We start from the raw sequence: 21,406 nt of genomic DNA, 5'->3' as shown, positions 1-21,406 counted from the left end.
ATCAGTACAGTTCCTGTACTATATACAGGGAGAAACTTTATAAGATCTAACCAGACATTTCATGTAATTTTACAGTAAAATTCTGTTAATGTTACTGTCAGCATGTAGTAATTCTCTAATGATCGAAGACATACTGTGATGTAGAAGGGATTATACAGTAACTGATGGATTTATCTCTAGCACTGCTGCTGCTGATTATCAGAAGTAATGCAGCCATCTACAAATCACAAGGACACCGGTACTGTTCTCCTCTGGTGAACACAAGCTACTGCACAAATTCCTCCAGTTACCTGGACTGCCATGAACTCCCTTGCAAAGCCTATTCCTGCATCTCTCAGAGTCCCGGATGCTCCTGCATGATCGGATCCTACAACTGCAGCAGCAACTGCAACTATGAAGCTCCTCCAAATTTCTGTAGTTGCAATGCAGATACTTGCCTCTGCCTGAATGGTGTGTAAAGTACTGTCCTCAAATGCTGCCCTTGTGTGTCATATGCGTTTTTATTCATGATTGATCCCAATTCTTCCCTTCCAGATATGATGAATACTTCAAACAGTGCAAGTGGGAATGTGGGAATGAGTTTCTACAAGATGATTGTTACTCTATTAATGTTATAAAATCATTATTAAAAAGTAACAATTTCTCTTTCATTCTGTTTTTATTTTATTCTTTTTTTTTATTCCCCTGGAGCAGCTCACTGCAAAAGATATTATGAATTTTGTTGACCAGATCGCAAATATGGCAGGTCTGATGTCTACTGAAGTAAGTAATGTTTCTTGCCCTTGAACAATATAGGGGAAAGCTCTTAAACAAATTCAAATAGAAATGTTCATAGATCAGGGAAGGAGGAGGCGGAGCCAGTGAACATTTAATATAAATTTAATCATATGAAATAAACATCGTCTCAGATTAATGCAGCATGAAACATAATTAAACTCAAACAAAAATAGTCCTGGTGCTCTCTCCTCTCATGCTGTCGTCATTCCTCATTTTATCCTTCCGGAGCTCCTCTGTGGGACTCTAGACCGGTGTGATGCTCATATCAGTCGTGTCACTGGCCTTACTCCGTTCACACGCTCTCGAACCTGCACCAAGCGTCATAAACACCAATGACGGAGTTGAAAAAAAAAAACAATCCTTAAAAAATCTATAACATGGTAAAAAAAAATCCCCATATGCACATTTGAACATTCTCTTTTTCCCCCGAACTTTGACCTTGTAAGTACTTTTCTACAACTTTTATTTACCAAAACACAAGGTTATAAGATTAATGTAACCAGTGATAAAAAAGTAAATTTTCCTAATAATAACAATTTTTATTTATTTATAAATAAGAGGGTTTTCAGACATGTAATATTTTCAAGTAATTATTTTTATTTTTATTTATACATATGCCTTTTACTGAGATTTCTTTCCTTTTTAAAACCTTTTTCATGATAATAAAATCAAGGGGACAGGTTTGTCATTGTATTTTGAGAAAGTCCCGTAGGTTCAATACTCCTTGCTCTTTTGTCATAAAAATCATTTGCATTCTACAGCAGTCTCTCTTTTGGTATTTGATTAGGCGGCAGAAAACTTTTTGAAGATTTTTGATGCCACCCAGGTAAAGGTTTCAGAGTTGGTCAGCGCTGAAGATAAAAGTAACTTGGTGTCATATGGAAACATTTATCTGAAGGTCTCTGAGAGCCTGGTGTCTGCACTGGTGACGCCAACAGAAACTGAAAACTGGCTGAATATTAGTCTCACCAATACAGGTAAAAGTACCTATTTCTGTTTGTGTTTTTGATATGTTCTGGGATCAGTCACAATGTGTGAGTCATAGTCAGATAAGTTCTCCTCTCTCACGCTGCAGTTTTCCACAAGTTCATCAAACAACCGCAGTAAGAATATTTCATCAAGCACGGTGAGTAATGGCTTCTCCTACAATTGTTATTTGCACCTCTTGCCACATGTACAGTTTATCTATCTCTGTCGCTGATGAGGGATTCACATGTGATAAATGCAGGGAAACAGTTAGGCTGACAGAGAAGATTTCAGAATTAGAGACACGCATCCAAACTTTAATTGAGGACAGTAAGAATGTTAGGGCTCTAGATACGGCTTTGGATGCGTCTAGCTCAGGGACTCCTGTACATTGTCCGGTTCCAGCAGAGCCCCTGCAGCAGGGCAACTGGGTGACGGTGAGGCAGCGTAGTCGTGGGTCAAAACACCGCTCTTCTGTTCTGATCAAAACATTAAACAGGTTCTCCCCACTCAGTGATGCACCCACTGAGAAACCTGATGAAAGTGCTCTAGTTATTGGCGATTCTATTGTACGGAACGTGAATATAGAGACACCAGCCACCATAGTCAAATGTTTACCGGGAGCCAGAGCGCCTGACATCTTGGCAAATTTAAAAGTGCTGGCTAATGCTAAACGTAAATACAGTAAGATTGTTATTCATGCCGGCGCTAATGATGTTCGACTTCGCCAGTCGGAGATCACTAAAAATAACTTTAAAGAGGTGTGTGAACTTGCAAGCACGATGTCAGACACTGTAATATGCTCTGGTCCCCTCCCTGCTGACCTGTTTAAAAGAGATGGTCTTCATCCCTCCTGGGGTGGCGCCACTCTTCTGTCTAGAAATATGGCAAATAGTCTTAGTGTTTATACTTGACTAACTGTGGCCCAGGTCAGGAAGCAGACAGACTGGCTAAACCGACCGTCTGCTAGCTGCCTCCCGTCACAGAGGTCAGCTAATTCTCAGCACATAGAGACTCTTTCACCTAGATATCACACTATAGAGACTGTGTCTGTTCCCCGAACTAGAAAATACAAAAAACGTCCAAACCAAGTTAAGGTTAACAATTTAATTGAGGTTCAACAAATAAAAAACAAATGCAATATGGATAAACAAATGATAAAGATTGGCTTATTGAATATCAGATCCATTTCTACGAAAACACTTTTTGTAAATAATATGATAACTGATCATAATATAGATGTGCTCTGCTTGACAGAAACCTGGCTAAAACCTGATGATTACATTATTTTAAATGAGTCCACCCCCCAAGATTATTGTTATAAACACGAGCCGCGTCTAAAAGGCAAAGGGGGAGGAGTTGCTTCAATTTATAATAACGTTTTCAGGATTTCTCAGAGGGCAGGCTTCAAGTATAACTCGTTTGAAGTAATGGTGCTTCATATAACATTATCCAGAGAACCCAATGTTAATGATAAATCCCCTGTTATGTTTGTACTGGCTACTGTATACAGGCCACCAGGCCACCATACAGACTTTATTAAAGAGTTTGGTGATTTTACATCCAAGTTAGTTCTGGCTGCAGATAAAGTCTTAATAGTTGGTGATTTTAATATCCATGTCGATAATGAAAAAGATGCATTGGGATCAGCATTTATAGACATTCTGAACTCTATTGGTGTTAGACAACACGTTTCAGGACCTACTCATTGTCGAAATCATACTCTAGATTTAATACTGTCACATGGAATTGATGTTGATAGTGTTGAAATTATTCAGCCAAGTGATGATATCTCAGATCATTATTTAGTTCTGTGTAAACTTCATATAGCCAAAATTGTAAATTCTACTTCTTGTTACAAGTATCGAAGAACCATCACTTCTACCACAAAAGACTGCTTTTTAAGTTATCTTCCTGATGTATCCGAATTCCTTAGCATATCCAAAACCTCAGAACAACTTGATGATGTAACAGAAACTATGGACTCTCTCTTTTCTAGCACTTTAAATACAGTTGCTCCTTTACGCTTAAGAAAGGTTAAGGAAAACAGTTTGACACCATGGTATAATGAGCATACTCGCACCCTAAAGAGAGCAGCCCGAAAAATGGAGCGCAGCTGGAGGAAAACAAAACTAGAGGTATTTCGTATTGCTTGGCGGGAAAGTAGCATATCCTACAGAAAAGCATTACAAACTGCTAGATCTGATTACTTTTCTTCTCTTTTAGAAGAAAACAAACATAACCCCAGGTATTTATTCAATACAGTGGCTAAATTAACGAAAAATAAAGCCTCAACAAGTGTTGACATTTCCCAACACCACAGCAGTAATGACTTTATGAACTACTTTACTTCTAAAATCGATACTATTAGAGATAAAATTGCAACCATTCAGCCGTCAGCTACAGTTTCGCATCAGACAGTGCACTATAGACCCCCTGAGGAACAGTTCCACTCATTCTCTACTATAGGAGAGGAAGAATTGTATAAACTTGTTAAATCATCTAAACTTACAACATGTATGTTAGACCCTATACCATCTAAGCTCTTAAAAGAGGTGCTTCCAGAAGTCATAGGTCCTCTTCTGACTATTATTAATTCCTCATTGTCATGAGGATATGTCCCCAAAACCTTCAAACTGGCTGTTATTAAGCCTCTCATAAAAAAGCCACAACTTGACCCCAGAGAACTAGTTAATTATAGACCAATCTCGAATCTCCCTTTTCTGTCCAAGATACTAGAAAAGGTGGTATCCTCACAATTATATTCCTTCTTAGAGAAAAATGGTATATGTGAGGATTTCCAGTCAGGATTTAGACCGTATCATAGTACTGAAACTGCTCTCCTTAGAGTTACAAATGATCTGCTCTTATCATCTGATCGTGGGTGTATCTCTCTATTAGTTTTATTGGATCTTAGTGCTGCGTTTGACACAATTGACCACAACATTCTTTTGCATAGACTTGAACACTTTGTTGGCATCAGTGGAAGTGCATTAGCATGGTTTAAATCGTACTTATATGACCGCAATCAGTTCGTAGCAGTGAATGAAGATGTATCATATCGATCACAAGTGCAGTATGGAGTACCTCAAGGCTCAGTTCTAGGGCCGCTACTCTTCACGCTTTATATGTTACCCTTGGGAGATATCATCAGGAAACATGGTGTTAGCTTTCACTGTTATGCTGATGATACGCAGCTCTATATTTCCTCGCAGCCCGGTGAAACACACCAATTTGAAAAACTAATGGAATGCATAGTCGATATAAAAAATTGGATGACGAGTAATTTCTTACTGCTAAATTCAGAAAAAACAGAGGTGTTAATCATAGGGCCTAAAAACTCTACTTGTAATAACCTAGAACACTGTCTAAGACTTGATGGTTGCTCTGTCAATTCTTCGTCATCAGTTAGGAACCTAGGTGTGCTACTTGATCGCAATCTTTCCTTAGAAAGCCACGTTTCTAGCATTTGTAAAACTGCATTTTTCCATCTCAAAAATATATCTAAATTACGGCCTATGCTCTCAATGTCAAATGCAGAAATGTTAATCCATGCATTTATGACTTCAAGGTTAGACTATTGTAATGCTTTATTGGGTGGTTGTTCTGCACGCTTGGTAAACAAACTACAGCTAGTCCAAAATGCAGCAGCAAGAGTTCTTACTAGAACCAGGAAGTATGACCATATTAGCCCGGTCCTGTCCACACTGCACTGGCTCCCTATCAAACATCGTATAGATTTTAAAATATTGCTTATTACTTATAAAGCCCTGAATGGTTTAGCACCTCAGTATTTGAATGAGCTCCTTTTACATTATACTCCTCTACGTCCGCTACGTTCTCAAAACTCAGGCAATTTGATAATACCTAGAATATCAAAATCAACTGCGGGCGGCAGATCCTTTTCCTATTTGGCGCCTAAACTCTGGAATAACCTACCTAACATTGTTCGGGAGGCAGACACACTCTTGCAGTTTAAATCTAGATTAAAGACCCATCTCTTTAACCTGGCATACACATAACATACTAATATGCTTTTAATATCCAAATCCGTTAAAGGATTTTTAGGCTGCATTAATTAGGTAAACTGGAACCGGAACACTTCACATAACACCGTACTTTCTACATCATTAGAAGAATGGCATCTACGCTAATATTTGTCTGTTTCTCTCTTGTTCCGAGGTCACCGTGGCCACCAGATCCAGTCTGTGTCCAGATCAGAGGGTCACTGCAGTCACCCGGATCCAGTACGTATCCAGACCAGATGGTGGATCAGCACCTAGAAAGGACCTCTACTGCCCTGAAAGACAGCGGAGACCAGGACAACTAGAGCCCCAGATACAGATCCCCTGTAAAGAACTTGTCTCAGAGGACCACCAGGACAAGACCACAGGAAACAGATGATTCTTCTGCACAATCTGACTTTGCTGCAGCCTGGAATTGAACTACTGGTTTCGTCTGGTCAGAGGAGAACTGGCCCCCCAACTGAGCCTGGTTTCTCCCAAGGTTTTTTTCTCCATTCTGTCACCGATGGAGTTTCGGTTCCTTGCCGCTGTCGCCTCTGGCTTGCTTAGTTGGGGTCACTTCATCTACAGCGATATCATTGACTTGATTGCAAATTAAAACAGACACTATTTCAACTGAACAGAGATGACATAACTAAATTCAATGATGAACTGCCTTTAACTATCATTTTGCATTATTGAGACACTGTTTTCCAAATGAATGTTGTTCAGTGCTTTGGCGCAATGTATTTTGTTTAAAGCACTATATAAATAAAGGTGATTGATTGATTAAATAATTTTCTAATGTTTTTCTTTAAATGCCATTGCCCAAATAGGACATTTTTCTGGGATGCTGGAGAACACTTATTTTTGGCTCCCTAAACAAAAATTTTATTTAACAGTTTGTTCTAGGATTAGGGTTATTTTTTCACTTTAAAGAACCTCTTGTGGAATGGAAAGGATTAATGTATTTTGAAGGTTTTACATGGAGACGTTGATGTCAATAAATAATTCTTTATTTTTAAAAAAATGGGGCTGGGTGATACATCACATATTAGCAGGATCTTTTTGGAATATTATATATATTTATACTGTAAAAAATGTAGCTTATAAACACAGTCAGCCAATTTCACTCATGGCTCTTGACTGTGACAGCTGACAGTCTGCTTTAGACAGAAAACCAATAGTGCACAGAGTTCTGTGTAGCACTTTAACAAACATATGCAAATACAATAAATCATTTATGTGAAGTGGGCCTTCATAAATATTGTAAATAATTTACTGTAGCATGTTCTTGTTTGTGTTTATTCAGAGGGTCGAATCTTCATGGTTGGACCTCGGGTCACCTTCAATAAAATCCCTCGACTCGACACGAAAAATTCTTCTGTGGACATCGATCTCATTGGGATCGCCAGGAACAACACTGAAAGTATTATTAAATGTTATAGTGTAATTATTATTTTTTTTTTATAAAAATAGACAACTTAATATAACCACTAAATCATGGGTCTAACGAGATAAGCAGTAACATGTTCTTTCTCTCAAAGGAAAACTATTGGGCCACTTCATCAAATACTTAAGTTGTCGTTTCAATAATCATCAGAGGTGGGCAATCCAGGGGCCAAAGAGTAAAAGTCCTGCCATATTTTTGTTCCACCCATGAACTTAGCAGCTGATTTTACCAGAGGAGGAAACAAGCTATTCCTTCCAAGTCACAAACTAGTCTTGAGTCAAATCCCAAGTACTCAAAGAGTTAAAGTTAATGAGATAATTAATTAACTAATTAAATTATGATTGTGCATTACATTTACATTTAATCATTTAGCAGACGCTTTTATCCAAAGTGACTTACAAATGAGAACAATAGAAGCAGTCAGGTCAACAAGAGAACAACAACAGTATACAAGTGCCATGACAAGTCTCAGTTCATCTAGTATAGAATGCATAGCCATTTTTTTAAATAAATGAAAAGACAAGAAAAGGAAAAGTGCTGGTGTTAGTTGGTTAAGTGCAGGCGAAAAAGAGGAGTCTTTAGATGTTTCTTGAAAATGAGTATAGACTCAGCTGTACGAATTGAGATTGGGGAGGTCATTCCACCAGCTGGGCACAGTCCAGGAAAAGGTCCGTGAGAGTGATTTTGAACTTCTTTGGGATGGCACCACAAGGTGTCGTTCACTTGCAGAGCGCAAACTTCTGGAGGGCACATAAGACTTAACCAGTGAGTTTAGGTAAGTTGGTGCCGTGCCAGTGGTCGTCTTGTAGGCAAGCATCAGTACCTTGAATTTGATGCGAGCGGCTACTGGTAGCCAGTGTAACCTGATGAGGAGAGGAGTAATGTGAGCTTTTTTGGCTCATTGAAGACAACCCTCGCTGCTGCATTCTGGATCATTTGCAGAGGCTTGACAGTACATGCAGGAAGCCCCACCAGGAGAGCATTACAATAGTCCAGTCTGGAGAGAACAAGAGCTTGGACAAGAAGTTGGGTTGCTTTCTCTGACAGGAAGGGTCTAATCTTCCTAATGTTGTATAAGGTAAACCTGCAGGACCGGGTCGTTGTAGCAATGTGGTCTGTGAAGCTTAACTGATAATCCATCACAACTCCTAGGGTTCTGGGAGTCCTCGAAGGAGTAATGGTTGACGAACCCAGCTGTATAGAGAAGTTGTGATGAAGCAATGGGTTAGCTGGAATCACCAGGAGTTCTGTCTTCGTAAGGTTAAGCTGAAGGTGATGGTCATTCATCCAGCTAGAAATATCACTCAGACAGGCTGAAATGCGAGCAGCTACCGTCGGGTCATCTGGCTGGAATGAGAAGTAGAGTTGGGTGTCATCAGCATAGCAGTGATAAGAAAAGCCATGCTTCTGAATGACAGATCCTAAAGAAGTCATGTAGATGGAGAAGAGAAGTGGTCCAAGTACTGAGCCTTGAGGAACCCCAGTGGCAAGGTGGTGTGACTTTGAAACATCACCCCTCCAAGACGCACTGAAGGATCTGTCAGAGAGGTAGGACTTAACCCACAGGAGTGCAGTTCCAGAGATGCTCAACTCTCTGAGGGTGGACAGGAGAATCTGGTGATTAACAGTGTCAAAAGCAGCAGACAGGTCCAGTAAGATGAGTACCAAGGATTTTGAAGCTGCTCTTGCTAGTCACAGGGCTTCAGTAACCGAGAGCAGAGCAGTCTCAGTTGAGTGGCCACTTTTGAGGCCAGATTGGTTGCTGTCCAGGAGATTGTTCTGTACAAGGAACATAGAAAGCTGGTTGAACACAGCTCGTTCAAGTGTCTTTGCAATGAATGGAAGAAGGGATACCGGTCTGTAGTTTTTAAGAAGCGCTGGATTTAGATATGGTTTCTTGAGCAGTGGGCTTACCTGAGCCTGCTTGAATGCTGAGGGAAATGTTCCAGAGTGACGAGAGGAGCTGATCATGTGAGTAAGCGATGGTATGACGGAAGAAAAGATCGCTTGAAGAAGGTGAGTGGGGATCGGATCAAGTGGACAAGTAGTAGAATGATTGGACAGGAGAATTTTGGAGACGTCCATCTCTGAGAATGGGGAGAAGGAGGATAAAGAGTGTGCGTCTGTCATTGTGAAGTTGTCCTCAGTCTGCTGTGTGGAGAATTGGTCACTGATGGATCTTGTCTTATTTGTGAAGAAAACTGCAAAGTCGTCCGCTGTAAGAGTCGATGGAGAAGGTGGAGGCGGCGGATTAAGAAGAGAAGAGAAAGTCTTGAAGAGTGTCCGAGCGTCACAGCAGCTGTTAATTTTGTTGTGGTAGTAGGATGTTTTAGCTGTGAAGACATTTGCAGAGAAGGAAGAGATGAGAGATTAATACACACTGAGGTCAGTAGAGTTTTTTTATTTCTGCCATTTCCTCTCTGCAGCCCTGAGTTTAGAGAGATGTTTATGGAGAACCTTGGACAGCCAGTGGGCAGATGGGGCGGTGCGTGCTGGTCTAGACAACAGTGGGCAAAAGTTGTCCAAGCAAGATGTTAAAGTGGACCAAAGAGTGTCCGTAGCGCTGTTCGTGTCCAGAGCAGAAAACTGAGAGAATGTAGGAAGTGAGGATGAAACCACAGCAGATAGGCGAGATGGAGCGAGTGAGCGTAGGTTCCGTCGAAAGGTGACCTGCGTTGGAGTGTGTGCCTCTTCAGGAGTAAGTGCTAGGTTAGCAGTAATGAGGAAGTGGTCAGATGTGTGCAGTGGAGCAACTGAAGAGGTGTCCACAGAGCAACAGCGTGTGTAGATGAGGTCCAGTTGGTTGCCTGATTTGTGAGTCACTGTAGTAGACACTAGCTTGAGATCAAATGAGGTGAGCAGAGTTTTGAAGTCAGCAGCCTGGGGTTTATCTAGGTGGATGTTGAAGTCACCAAGCAGTACCAGAGGAGTACCATCTTTAGGAAAGTTTGATAGCAGTACATCCAACTCCTCCAAGAAGTTTCCCAGTTGACCTGGGGGACAAAAATGACCACAAAGTGGATTTTAACAGGGTGGGTTACAGTAATGGCATGTGATTCAAATGAACCAGTACCTGTAGGTGATGGCTGAAGATCAAATTTCCATTGCGTGCTCTTCGTGTGTTAGTAGAAATCTGAAAGCACATAATGACTACAAGTGTAAGAGATATTTGAGAACAAGCTATAAAAAAAGTAAAGAAAGAGAAAAGCAATACTCAAGTGCCCCGTCGGTGTCCTTGCTCGGTGCAGTCGCGCAGGTAGAGTCGATTGTCTTTACACTCGTCCGTCTTCACACGAGGAGGATTCACACGAGAGCTACCGCGGTGAAACCTGCTGCTTTTGTATTTGCCTGATTACCTGTGATTGAAGTCAGCTGGCCACGCCTCACTATTTAGCAGATCGAAACTGGGCAGTCCCGCGATAGGTAAACGCAAAACCAAGCGCCACTTTCAGCATGTATTTACCAGGGTAAGACACACACAATTTAAACCAAAAACTTTCCTAGCAATGACGATCACACAGTAGTCTAATGAGAAAACGACACTAAACACTCACAAGTTGCTGTCCTTCTCTGTCGCTGGACTGTTTCTTCTCTGCATTAATGAATAACACCTGCTGTTATTGAGAACTACAGAGGATCAGACGTTGATGTTGTATTAGTTAAAATGTAGCCACCATAATTGAGATCAATGTTTGGTTTAGTTGTGCTCTTGACCCTTGACTTGTTGGGTTAGATCTCTCTCTGTAGCTTTTCATGTATTGCTGTTGAGAAAAGAGATCTGTGATATATGAGGAACTTATAGTCACACTGAGCTGGTTTACTCATTTCTCAAATATTTTTTTTTCCTTCTCTTTTTTCACGTTTAGGTTTCAAATAACCCCAATGAAACTACAGCAAACACAAAAGCATTGTTCTAATATTTGTTACAGGGAGTGAATTTTAAATTTGTGTAACACATATAGAAATCTGAACTCCAGTGCTTGCTTTTAGACACCAAGACAGACACTCAAGAACCAGCATATGAATCTCTGCAAAGGTGACAATCAACAAAATGCTTCATGTTGCAATACATTAAAGACTCCCATAATGCACTGCAGTATGAATAAATATTTTCACCACTGTTGAGGTTCATATGATAAATGGTCATGGCTAAATGCCTAATCCCAAACTGCGTTTTTATTTTTCCTTATTATTGAAGCATTATTAAGGTGTCATTTATGTAATGAGATTTCTCTTTTTTTTTTTAATGAGAAAGTGACATACAGTCAAGTATGGTGACCCAAACCCAAAATTCATACTTTGCCTTCCACCCATCCAAAGTGCACACACAGAACAGTGTACAGACAGCAGTCCTCTCTTAACTACAAATTATTATATTTTTTAAATACAATCAACAAACTTAAATCAAGATCATATAGGCATCAAAAGCATAAGTTACCTGCTAGATCAAGTTTCACATCAGCATTGCACAAATTTTTGCTGCAAAACAATAATGCATTTGCTTTGAAGCAAATCTATAGAAACTGCTTAGAGGCTCAAGATTTCAACTGAAGCAAATTCTCACCACAATTATGGTGGCACAGTTTTGGTTCTTCCAGTTGATTTCATCCAAGGCTGTGGTTAAAGTCAGTTGTAGTGCTTGTGTTTCTCCTTTCTTCAGTGATGTTGATTGTGCATTAATGATGAACACCTGCTGTAAACAATCTTCATTTAATTAGTCACTTAATTATCTCATTAACTTTAACTCTTTGAGGACTTGGGATTTGACTTAAAACTAGTTTGTGCCTTGGAAGGAATGACTTGTTTCCTCCTCTGGTAAAATCAGCTGCTAAGTTCATGGGTGGAAGAAAAATATGGCAGGACATTTACTCTGTGGTCCCTGGACTACCCACCTCTGTTTAAACCTGTAATTATGTCCTGACAGTAGAATATGAGACAGATGATCTGTGAAAAAATCAAGCAGCTCATGATAAGTGCTCATGTCTAAAATCCTGAGCCTGAACAATTTTTTTCCCCACAATATTTAAGCATTACAATAATATTTGTTTAAAAGGACTTCTTATGTAGTTCAGTAATAGCTGAACATCATGTAACAAACCAAAGAGAGACACCCTCATGATGTTAATTTAAATGTTTTACATGATAAAAAGGCAATTTAATTTGCTATTTCAAGCTTTTAATTCAACAAAGTGTTAATATTTACTATTTAACACAACCACAAGTTTTTAAAACAGATTAATTAGTATTATTAAAAGGGTCAAGAGCCCAACTAAAGCAAACACTGATCTCCATGATGGTGGCATCATTTTAACCAATAAATCATCCAATCCTCTGTAATTATCAAAAACAGCAGGTGTTAACAGCATCACTACTGCACAATCATCATTTGATTAGTCACTTAATTATCTCACTACATTTAACTCTTTTAGGACTTGGGATTTAACTTGAGACTCGTTTGTGACTTGGAAGGAATAACTTGGTTCCTTATCCGGTGAAATCACCTGCCGAGTTCATGGGTGGAACAAAAATATGGCAGGAATTTTACTTTCTGACCCCTGGACTTTACACTTCTGTCTGTAATATATCTGCTTGTTTTGCACTTGTTAGCCATCAGGTGGTATTGTGAGCAAAATAAGTTTCCAGAAATTAACCCTTTTGTGAACCACTTGGCTGAAAATCTTAAAGCTTCATGAGGCTTCATCTTCCCATCACTACCCAGTACCTTTGTGATTCTTCATAGACATAAACAGAGAGAAGTAGTTCCGGCTACGATGTTCTTCCGCAAGACGCAAACAGTTCTGTTTATTAACCGCTAGAGCATCAAAAGTTACCAACTGCAGCTTTAACCTTTTAACTGTCACCCCCATTTTTGAACATAGACGTGGAAGTACACTATTCACACTTAAATTGTTATAAATCATAAACGCTTTTGAATACAGACCAAAGGTAGGTCTCTTTTTAAAGAAGACAATCTGCAGATTATTGCAGAAGTGAAATCATTTTAAAAAATGAAAGCATAAAAAAAGTTATAGAAGTTTAAATTTACTGTAAATACATTTATTATTTTATTTTTATTATATTTTATATAAAATAAATATTTAATAAAATATGTTTTAATCCAAAATTGCTATAAAATTAAAGCCATATGTCTAAATAAGTTGTGTTCCAAATTTGAAGTTGATATGAAAAAAATGTAGGTTCATATGCAATTTTGTTTAGGCGTTATACCACAAAAAGCCACCGGGGGCCATTGAAACTCCATTGAATTTTTTGGATGCATTTGTTTGTCACAAATGTATCAATTTCTCTCTCAATATTATGTCTATGACAAAATAACCACCAAATATGGAATCTTGAGACTCAGACCTTTCCAACGATATGTATTTTGTCAAGATTATGAAAAGTTTTGATTCTAAAAGACCGTAATATATTTGGAATATGACCCCTCCCACTAAGGGGGAGGACCACGCTAAAAGATTTTAAAGTAAGATTTCCATGGTAACGCAGTGTTCGATTTCAAAATGGTTTTCATAAGATGAATTTGGAGTATATAAGCTTTCAAATAATATATAATTTATGATGATTACTAAAATATGTGATAGGGAAAAAGGAAGCGGAATAGATTTTTTGTAACAACGGTCAGAACTCCTGTTATGATGTATATGTTTTGAGGTGCACTCTTTTTATAAATTAATCTTTTACTGTTCCTTCATAATTTTTAACAACAAAACGTGGTCAAATATCTATTTAGGAGTCTTAGACCTTTCCAACGATATATAGTTTGTCATGATTAGATTAGGATATAATTGTAATATATTGAAGTAAATTTAGGCGTCCCGTATACGGGACGGTGACATTTATCAGGTTAAAGGGTTAGTACACACAAAAATCTAAATTATGTCATTAATAACTCACCCTCATGTCATTCCAAACCTATAAGACCTCCGTTTATATTCAAAACACAGTTTAAGATATTTTAGATTTAGTCCGAAAGCTCTCAGTCCCTCCATTGAAACTGTGTGTACGGTATACTGTTCATGTCCAGAAAGGTAAGAAAAACATCTTCAGTTCTCTCTTCACAGCAGTTCAGTCAGTGTACTGTTTGAGTAAATTAATTATTCCGGGATATTGGTTTGTTTGAACTCAGAGGGAGTGTCAGCCACATTAAAAAAGTTAACAGCTTAAGTAATTTGTGGATTAATGCTTATTAGAGATGCGAACCGTTTAAAACGATTCAGTTCGATTTGGTGAACTGGTTCAAGAAGATCCGGTTACATCGAATGATTTGTTCACAAACCGGATATCACAAACAGATCTGATTCACACACACACACAGATTGCTGGGAGAGGCTGTTTATCATCAGATCGCATAAATCCATGGAAAATGAATAGAAATGAAGATTCTGTCTGAAGAAATATGAAGTAAACATCAATAAATATATCTATATATCTCCGCAGATATGCATCTTTGGTCTATAAATCCTTATTGACGCTGTTCAGTGAGTCTATGTGAATACAAATAAACCGCTGCAGACGTGACTGAATATGAATGAGTGGAGAATTTCTATTCAAAATGTGGCACAATACGGATTTATTATTTTGCACTCCTGACATAAATCACTAAATATCTGTCACTGCAACGTTTTATCAAAATATTGGTCAAATATCGAAGCTAGAGTCTTTAAACTTTCAATTGATGCACAGTTTGTCCAGATGAAGTAAGACAGTGATGTTTAATGTGCTGTGAAAGTGAAACAATAATAAACTGGGGCCGTCGGCGATGTTTGCACGTAAAGGGGTTAATTAGTAAACTATCAGTAAATCAAGTTCACTTTTATTATAATTGCAGTACAAACTACAAACATAGAGGTAAACTAGTTGTGTACACAGCAAAATCCCCAGTGTTAATTTAACACTCTTGAGTGTGGACTCATATAAACACTAAAGCAGTGTTAAAAGTAACACTGAAGCAGAGTTGAAGTTAATGAGATAATTAAGAAGTTAATTGAGTTATGATTGACCATTATTGAAGAAGCCTGATGTTAACAAGCAGAATCACCAAACGAGAAAATCACAATTTGTGTATCACCATTATAGTGGTCAATGTTTGATTTAGTTGGGATCTTGACCCTTCAGTTATTATCTGTAGATTTTATGTGGCTGTGGTGACTGAATTATATCATACAGACAGACCACAGCAAAGGCAATCATGTGTGCCATTGATTGTGATTTGAGCTTTTTGTTATAGAGTGACCTGAATGCCTGAGTTTAAGTTTCTTTACTGCATACATAAATTAAGTGAAAAAGAAAAGGAAGCAACTCAGCATTTCTGACATAGTATGACATGTTTTTAATAGTTAGTTCTACGTAAAAAAGAAATCTTTTGTTTAGACACACAGACATCAGGAATCAGCGTGAGCATCACAACAACGGTGACCATCAAAAAAGCATGTTGTAGCCAATAAAAACTCATCCATGGCTCCCATCATGCATTGCGGCATGAATAAATTATGAGCTGAACTGTCTTTTTAACTTTTTAATCTAACTATATTTAATTTTTGCTGTTTTTATGTTCATTTTGTATCTAGTTTTGTGATGTTGAGAGTTGGTCTGTTTATCTGAATATGTTGTTTGTCACCGTTGTTGAGATTCATACGTTGATTATTGTTATCTGTGTGTGCCTAAAATTTGAATTCTTTAATAAATAAATAAAAAAAATCTGAATCACTTGCAAGAGATACCTACAAAATGTATAGAAAATACATATTTTTTCATTGTGGAATCAAAGCTGTGACAATCAATAATGGAAGTTTTACTTTGAGAAAACACTGTAAATGAGTTCAGTGACTCATGTCAAACAATGATTACATTAAAACATAATCATCAACACGTGATGATTTTTGCTCTTGGTTTGACAAACAAACTTTAAAAGTAAAAATTTACAAGCCAAGATCCCAGCTAAAGCAAACACTGAACACTATAATGGTGACACACAAATTGTGATTTTCTCGTTTGGTGATTCTGCTTGTTAACATCAGGTGTCTTCAATAATGGTCAATCATAACTCAATTAACTTCTTAATTATCTCATTAACTTCAACTCTGCTTCAGTGTTACTTTTAACACTGCTTCAGTGTTTATATGAGTCCACACTCAGAGTGTTAAATTAACACTGGGGATTTTGCTGTGTACTCAAAGTTTGCTACTGTTATACTTAAAGTATATTTAAAAGTATATTTTATATACTAGAAAGTGGGCCAATTTAGTCCCAAGGAGTATTGAAACAGTACACTTACAAGTATACTACTAGAACACTAGAACACTTTGTATACTTGCTACATAAAGTATACTTAAAAGTATACTTGAACTTTACTTAAGTAAACTTAATAAAATAAACTTGAAGTATACTACTTTTCGCTAAGGGACAACCAAACATCCATGTGAAATATGATTCTACAAAATAACTCAGGAGCAGGAATTGTCTACAAGTGGAATGACAAATGTATATATATATAAAAAGGTAAAGGGAAAGAAACAGAATCAATGTGATTTTGATCTTATTACGATCAGGTTTAAACTGGTTCTCTGAATTTCATTGCTTAACACTATGGTCAGAGATTTCCATAAAGTTCATGTGAATTCTCGTAGACTGCATCTTCTTGGCTCTTTTGCACTTGTCTGGTCATAGTCATGTTGATAGGTTTCACCTGTGTGCTTTTTGTCCAAAGAAGATCATTCTCATATACACCTTCATTCTGCATCAAGACAACACAAGTGCACTGGGTCATTACGAAATAATATGAACTTTGATATTTTTTGGATCCTTTTTGAAGGTCAGTGTGTGATGTACACAGTCTTTTGCATTACTCACCTTGTTATCTTTGCTTTGGTTGGGCAGCGTGAAGCCTGTCAACATGAATTAATATTAATGCACAGAACAAGGGGAAACATAGTAATGGTTTTATTTAATTTAAACAGGTTTTAAATGGTTGATATTACACAGGGATTCATTGATATATGTGCACATACTTTCTGATGTCTTGTTTTTTTTCCTGTATTGATGAACAGTCATCAGTCCAACTACAAACATGATTACTGCTAAGAGCAGACCACCAACAGCATATATGTATACCGTAGTGTTCACAGATGCTGAAGAGAGGGAATGAGATTCTTGTATCATTAAAGGAGTAGTTAGTTTGTCTAAATGGCCCTGAAAGTGCATTCAGATATTGTCCTAGTCTGCATTGTTCCACATCCCAACTGAAGTTGCATTGACTTAAAGAAAAAATAGCAGTACTTTTAAATAGTATTAAATATATATTACTTAAAATAGGACAAGTATGCATGAATACATCTGTGTGTAGGGTCTCTTATGTCTGTAGTCCCTGTGTTTTGAGGTTACAGTCCTTTAGGGTGTATAAAAATGACAAATAAAATAAGCTGGTTACCTGTTATTGAGGGTGAGAGTGTGATGTCATCAGGGCTTGAATAGCTGGTGGTTTTGCGTGCTGTTACAGATGTTGATTCTGAATGAGCTTCTGGTGTAACTGTGTGTGAATCTGTGGATGTTTGTATGTATGTGTATGGTTCTGTTGATGTAGTCATGCTTTCGCGTGGATCTGTGTGTCGTATAATAAAAAAATAAGAAACATTAACACTGGGGAAAAAAAAGAGATGCTGCAAAGAATGTCTGCTGTTCTTACCTTTAGATACTGTCAGTTTGACTTCTGTATATGAGTCATAACCTAATCTCTCCACTCCGCACCAGTAAATCCCAGAGTCTGACTCCTGTAGATCAGTGATGTTCACAGTGAAGGTGCCATCTCCTGAATCCTTCAGTGTGTATCTTCCTGCAGGTGACTGGTCAGATTTCACTAAAATATCTGTACTGTCTTTACATGGAGCTCTGCAGAAATACTTTATATTGGTTGAAGCCCAGCTGTGGGAACATGTGATGGTGACACCTTTTCCGAAATATCCACGTATATCAATTCCTTCTGAATCCCTAAATCCTGTTAGATGAAATAAAGTGGAGATATTATTATTTTTTGAAAGGTTGCACCTAGAATCTCCTATACTGTGGGATCTAGGATTTCACATGGAAAATCTAAATTTAAATATATCATTTTTTTATTTTTTTAATATAGAGTTTTCATGATAGAAAAACAAGAAAATGCTATGTAAATGGAAGAAATATTTCTTTAGGTGACTAATCAAAACACAAAACATGTAACATAAATGCATCATTCATTCATTCATTCATAATCAAATGTAGGTGAAGAAGTGTCATTAGTTTGAGTCTCTGTATAAATGGCCATATCTGTTTTTTTCCACTGAAGCTCAGGATGCTCTTTGGAGAGTCTGGGATCATTCTGAAAAGTGCAATCATCAGGTTTCGTTAGCTCCAGTGCGAGGTGTGATTTTGCCACTCGTTTAGTTTTTCCTCCTCTGCAGCATTTTGCTGGCAGCCCCATCCACAGTAAAAATCTAAGTAATCATGCTTTACATTGCTATATATTAAACAGCAGATATGTTTTTTTTTTTATTGAATATGATTTATTGCATTGTGCCTTGTGGCCAAATCTGCAACAAGTAGATTTGCTCTTAGTCTTTTGCATGTTAGAAGCCAGCTACAGTATGACTATTCATAGTTGCTTTGAGGGTCTAATGGCCACTTCCTCTGTTTATCACACTTGATGCATGTCTAGCTGTTACATATGAACACATAGTTCAGTTTTGTGTTATAAAGTTCAGAATATTTACTGAAACACTGGTGACAGATTAGAATTTTAAGTCGGAGCATTCATATTGATATAATAAACCAAACATATTTTAAATGCACTTTAAAAATTATGCACTTCAAAAATTTTTTGGATGTACAGACCAGTATGATATGTCCAGCATTAAGTTGTTTTGCAACAAGTATTGTAACCAAATAATTTGCATGAAAACCTACTGGTTTTAACACTGTAGAACAAAAGTTATGAAAAAACCTGACCTGCCAAAAAAAAAATATATATATAGATATATATATATATATATATATATATATATATATATATATATATATATATATATATATATATATATATATATATAAATAAACAATAAAAATGGGGATTTAACTATTAATTAAACCTAGAACTGTGTGTGTAAATGTATTTGACTTGTATTCTACAGTGTGATCAGACCTGTAATTTGCACAACAAATTCTAAAACAAAACTGACCCGACAGAAAGATCCCGATCCACAGCACATGGGAGGTCTTCATCTTCATCAATACTCGAGTCTCCAGTCAGTTTAGTACTTAGAAGTTCAGCTGATTCTATATTTATTATCTCTGCAATGCTGTCTGCTAAAATTCAAACGATATTTTAATACAAAGGAAGTCAGAGTGGTTAAACGCGTATGATGGTGTCAATCTAATCACCCCTCCTCTTATACACCGTAGATGACTTCCTCTTGTTTTAACACTTGATGTGTAGACATGCTAACCATTTGACACTGATCGGAGGTAAGTGTTGGGGCTTTCGCTCATGTTTGGAATGAGTCTTTGGACATTAAACAATCTGATCCTAGATCAGTGTAAAATGTTTTCTCAGTGTAACTGTACTGTTCTTCCCGCATGTGCGAATGCAATTTAACAGTCAGCCAAACTCCATCCATAAAGTACAGAAGAGTCAGGATTCATCTTAGACTTTGACATTTTAATAAGACGGCATTGAGGTGTACATTATGAATTAGGAGTAAAACTGAAAAAAAAAAAAAAAAACAGTGAACAAACAATAATCACAATAATTATACAACAACTAAAGAATACGCATACAAGCAGCTCTGACTTATATCGAAAAAAAAAAAGGCTCAAATGTTATGGATGCACTCAATTTACTTATTGAGGAGTAACTGACTGTATGAGAAATGCGCTTTACTCTGAACTGACACTAGGTGGCGCCAAACCTATACACGTGACCAACTTGGAGCAGAACAGTAGTGTACGGGTAAAAACCCTACTGCTAAAATAAGATAATCAGACATTCGACAGTCTGACAGCCAACAAATATATTTATTTACACAGTGAAAAAAAGAAAGAAAAAACACGTACAGAAATGAGGCCTCAACTACTTACATCAAACATGCACATTGTCAGAGATGACAGTGTCTTCTGATCTTAGAACAGTTCTTGGTCCACCACCTGGAGCATGTGTGCTCATGGCTGCATATGTAAACGACTGTTGTAAAAGTGCTGTGGTTTGTGGGTGCGTTAAACTGTAGTTGGGTCTCCGTGATCTCCGTGTATTCACCAGCAGTCTGTTGAGTCAGTCATGATTTATTATAATATGAACAAAGAAACAAACTGCCTTTGTATTTTAACACCTAAGGAGAACAGCACAGTGACAAACAAATAGAAAGCTAACAGCTCTGCCACTGTGTTTTGAAATCATCTGTGCCTCGCAAGCAAATGCCTTTTTTAGAAAACACTATTGAAAATATGCATACTTTGAAAGTTATAATAAGTAATGTGTTCTTTCTTTCTCACCGCTGTAGTACATGTGTTGTCTTGGATTTCAGCATCAGCTTAAATTGGAAGCAGGGAAACACTTTATTAGACATATTGTAATACATTTTTTTATTTTCACTTACCCTTGGAACTGTGTGAATTTTTCTTTTGATTATTCCATATACAGAGAACCGCCCCAAATATAATGAAGATAACAGTCAGTCCGACCGCTGTGAACATCAGAGGACCTGAAACATACAGAGACGGGGAAACGTGACAGTCTGTCTGTGATGTTCGTCATAGTTGTTGAAACAGTTGCTGCTTGATGGTGTTTTTTTTTTTTATTATTGTTTTTTTATGTTGTATTACTTGCAAAGAGTTGGCAGCTGGTGTTTGTTAATTTTGTTTTGTGAGAAATAATGATGAACTGTACACCTGAGGAGAGTGAAGTTTGTGCACCGTTCTCATTAAATGTTGGTCTGAGTGAAAGAACAGGAACTTCAAATCCTTTAAATGAAAAAGAGGAAAAACATGATCCCATAATGTGTTTATATACACAGATAAATGCACATAAAATCGTGATTAGTCTCAGTGTTACCTGTTGATGAAGACGAGGCTGTGATGTCACCAGATGATGAAGATGTGGAGAATGAACTTCTTGTTGTGGAGGATTGAGAACTTCCCTCTGATTTAGGAGTTGTGGTTCTGT

At 37.5% G+C, this 21,406-nt stretch overlaps 3 protein-coding genes across 8 annotated transcripts in view; 1 reads left to right on the top strand and 2 right to left on the bottom strand.

Annotated features, from left to right (window-relative positions):
- LOC128019205 (adhesion G protein-coupled receptor E3-like) overlaps window positions 1-21,406 on the top strand; it is a 50,909-nt gene that overhangs the window by 484 nt on the left and 29,019 nt on the right. Inside the window, exons 2-3 of the mRNA XM_052605304.1 lie at window positions 181-762; window positions 1,565-1,754. Of these exons, the coding sequence (XP_052461264.1) occupies window positions 712-762; window positions 1,565-1,754 (241 nt within the window). The 5' untranslated portion in view covers window positions 181-711. The remainder of the gene's footprint in view (window positions 1-180; window positions 763-1,564; window positions 1,755-21,406) is intronic.
- Window positions 1-21,406, bottom strand: part of LOC128019160 (CMRF35-like molecule 5) — a 76,434-nt gene that overhangs the window by 33,581 nt on the left and 21,447 nt on the right. The window contains exon 6 of one of the 6 annotated variants that reach the window (XM_052605215.1): window positions 20,737-20,774. The exons of 3 other annotated variants lie outside the window; for them this stretch is intronic. In XM_052605215.1, the coding sequence (XP_052461175.1) occupies window positions 20,737-20,774 (38 nt within the window). Of the gene's footprint in view, window positions 1-20,736; window positions 20,775-20,840; window positions 20,946-21,132; window positions 21,205-21,406 lie in introns of all 6 variants that reach the window. 2 more of the 6 variants (XM_052605266.1, XM_052605250.1) reach the window with 2 other exon arrangements.
- On the bottom strand, window positions 15,527-20,342 carry LOC128019187 (CMRF35-like molecule 5). The gene is made up of 6 exons (XM_052605286.1): window positions 19,428-20,342; window positions 17,903-18,211; window positions 17,648-17,818; window positions 17,229-17,348; window positions 17,071-17,105; window positions 15,527-16,954 (listed from the first exon to the last, which is right to left on the bottom strand). Exons 1-6 carry the CDS (start codon window positions 19,474-19,476, stop codon window positions 16,811-16,813), a joined length of 828 nt encoding a protein of 275 aa, XP_052461246.1. The 5' UTR covers window positions 19,477-20,342; the 3' UTR covers window positions 15,527-16,810.

This window comes from Carassius gibelio, chromosome A1 (assembly GCF_023724105.1).
Source record: "Carassius gibelio isolate Cgi1373 ecotype wild population from Czech Republic chromosome A1, carGib1.2-hapl.c, whole genome shotgun sequence".
NCBI classification, from domain to species: domain Eukaryota; kingdom Metazoa; phylum Chordata; class Actinopteri; order Cypriniformes; family Cyprinidae; genus Carassius; species Carassius gibelio.
The sequence above is the reverse complement of the archived record's forward strand: the minus strand, read 5'-3'. Positions and strand labels throughout refer to the sequence as shown.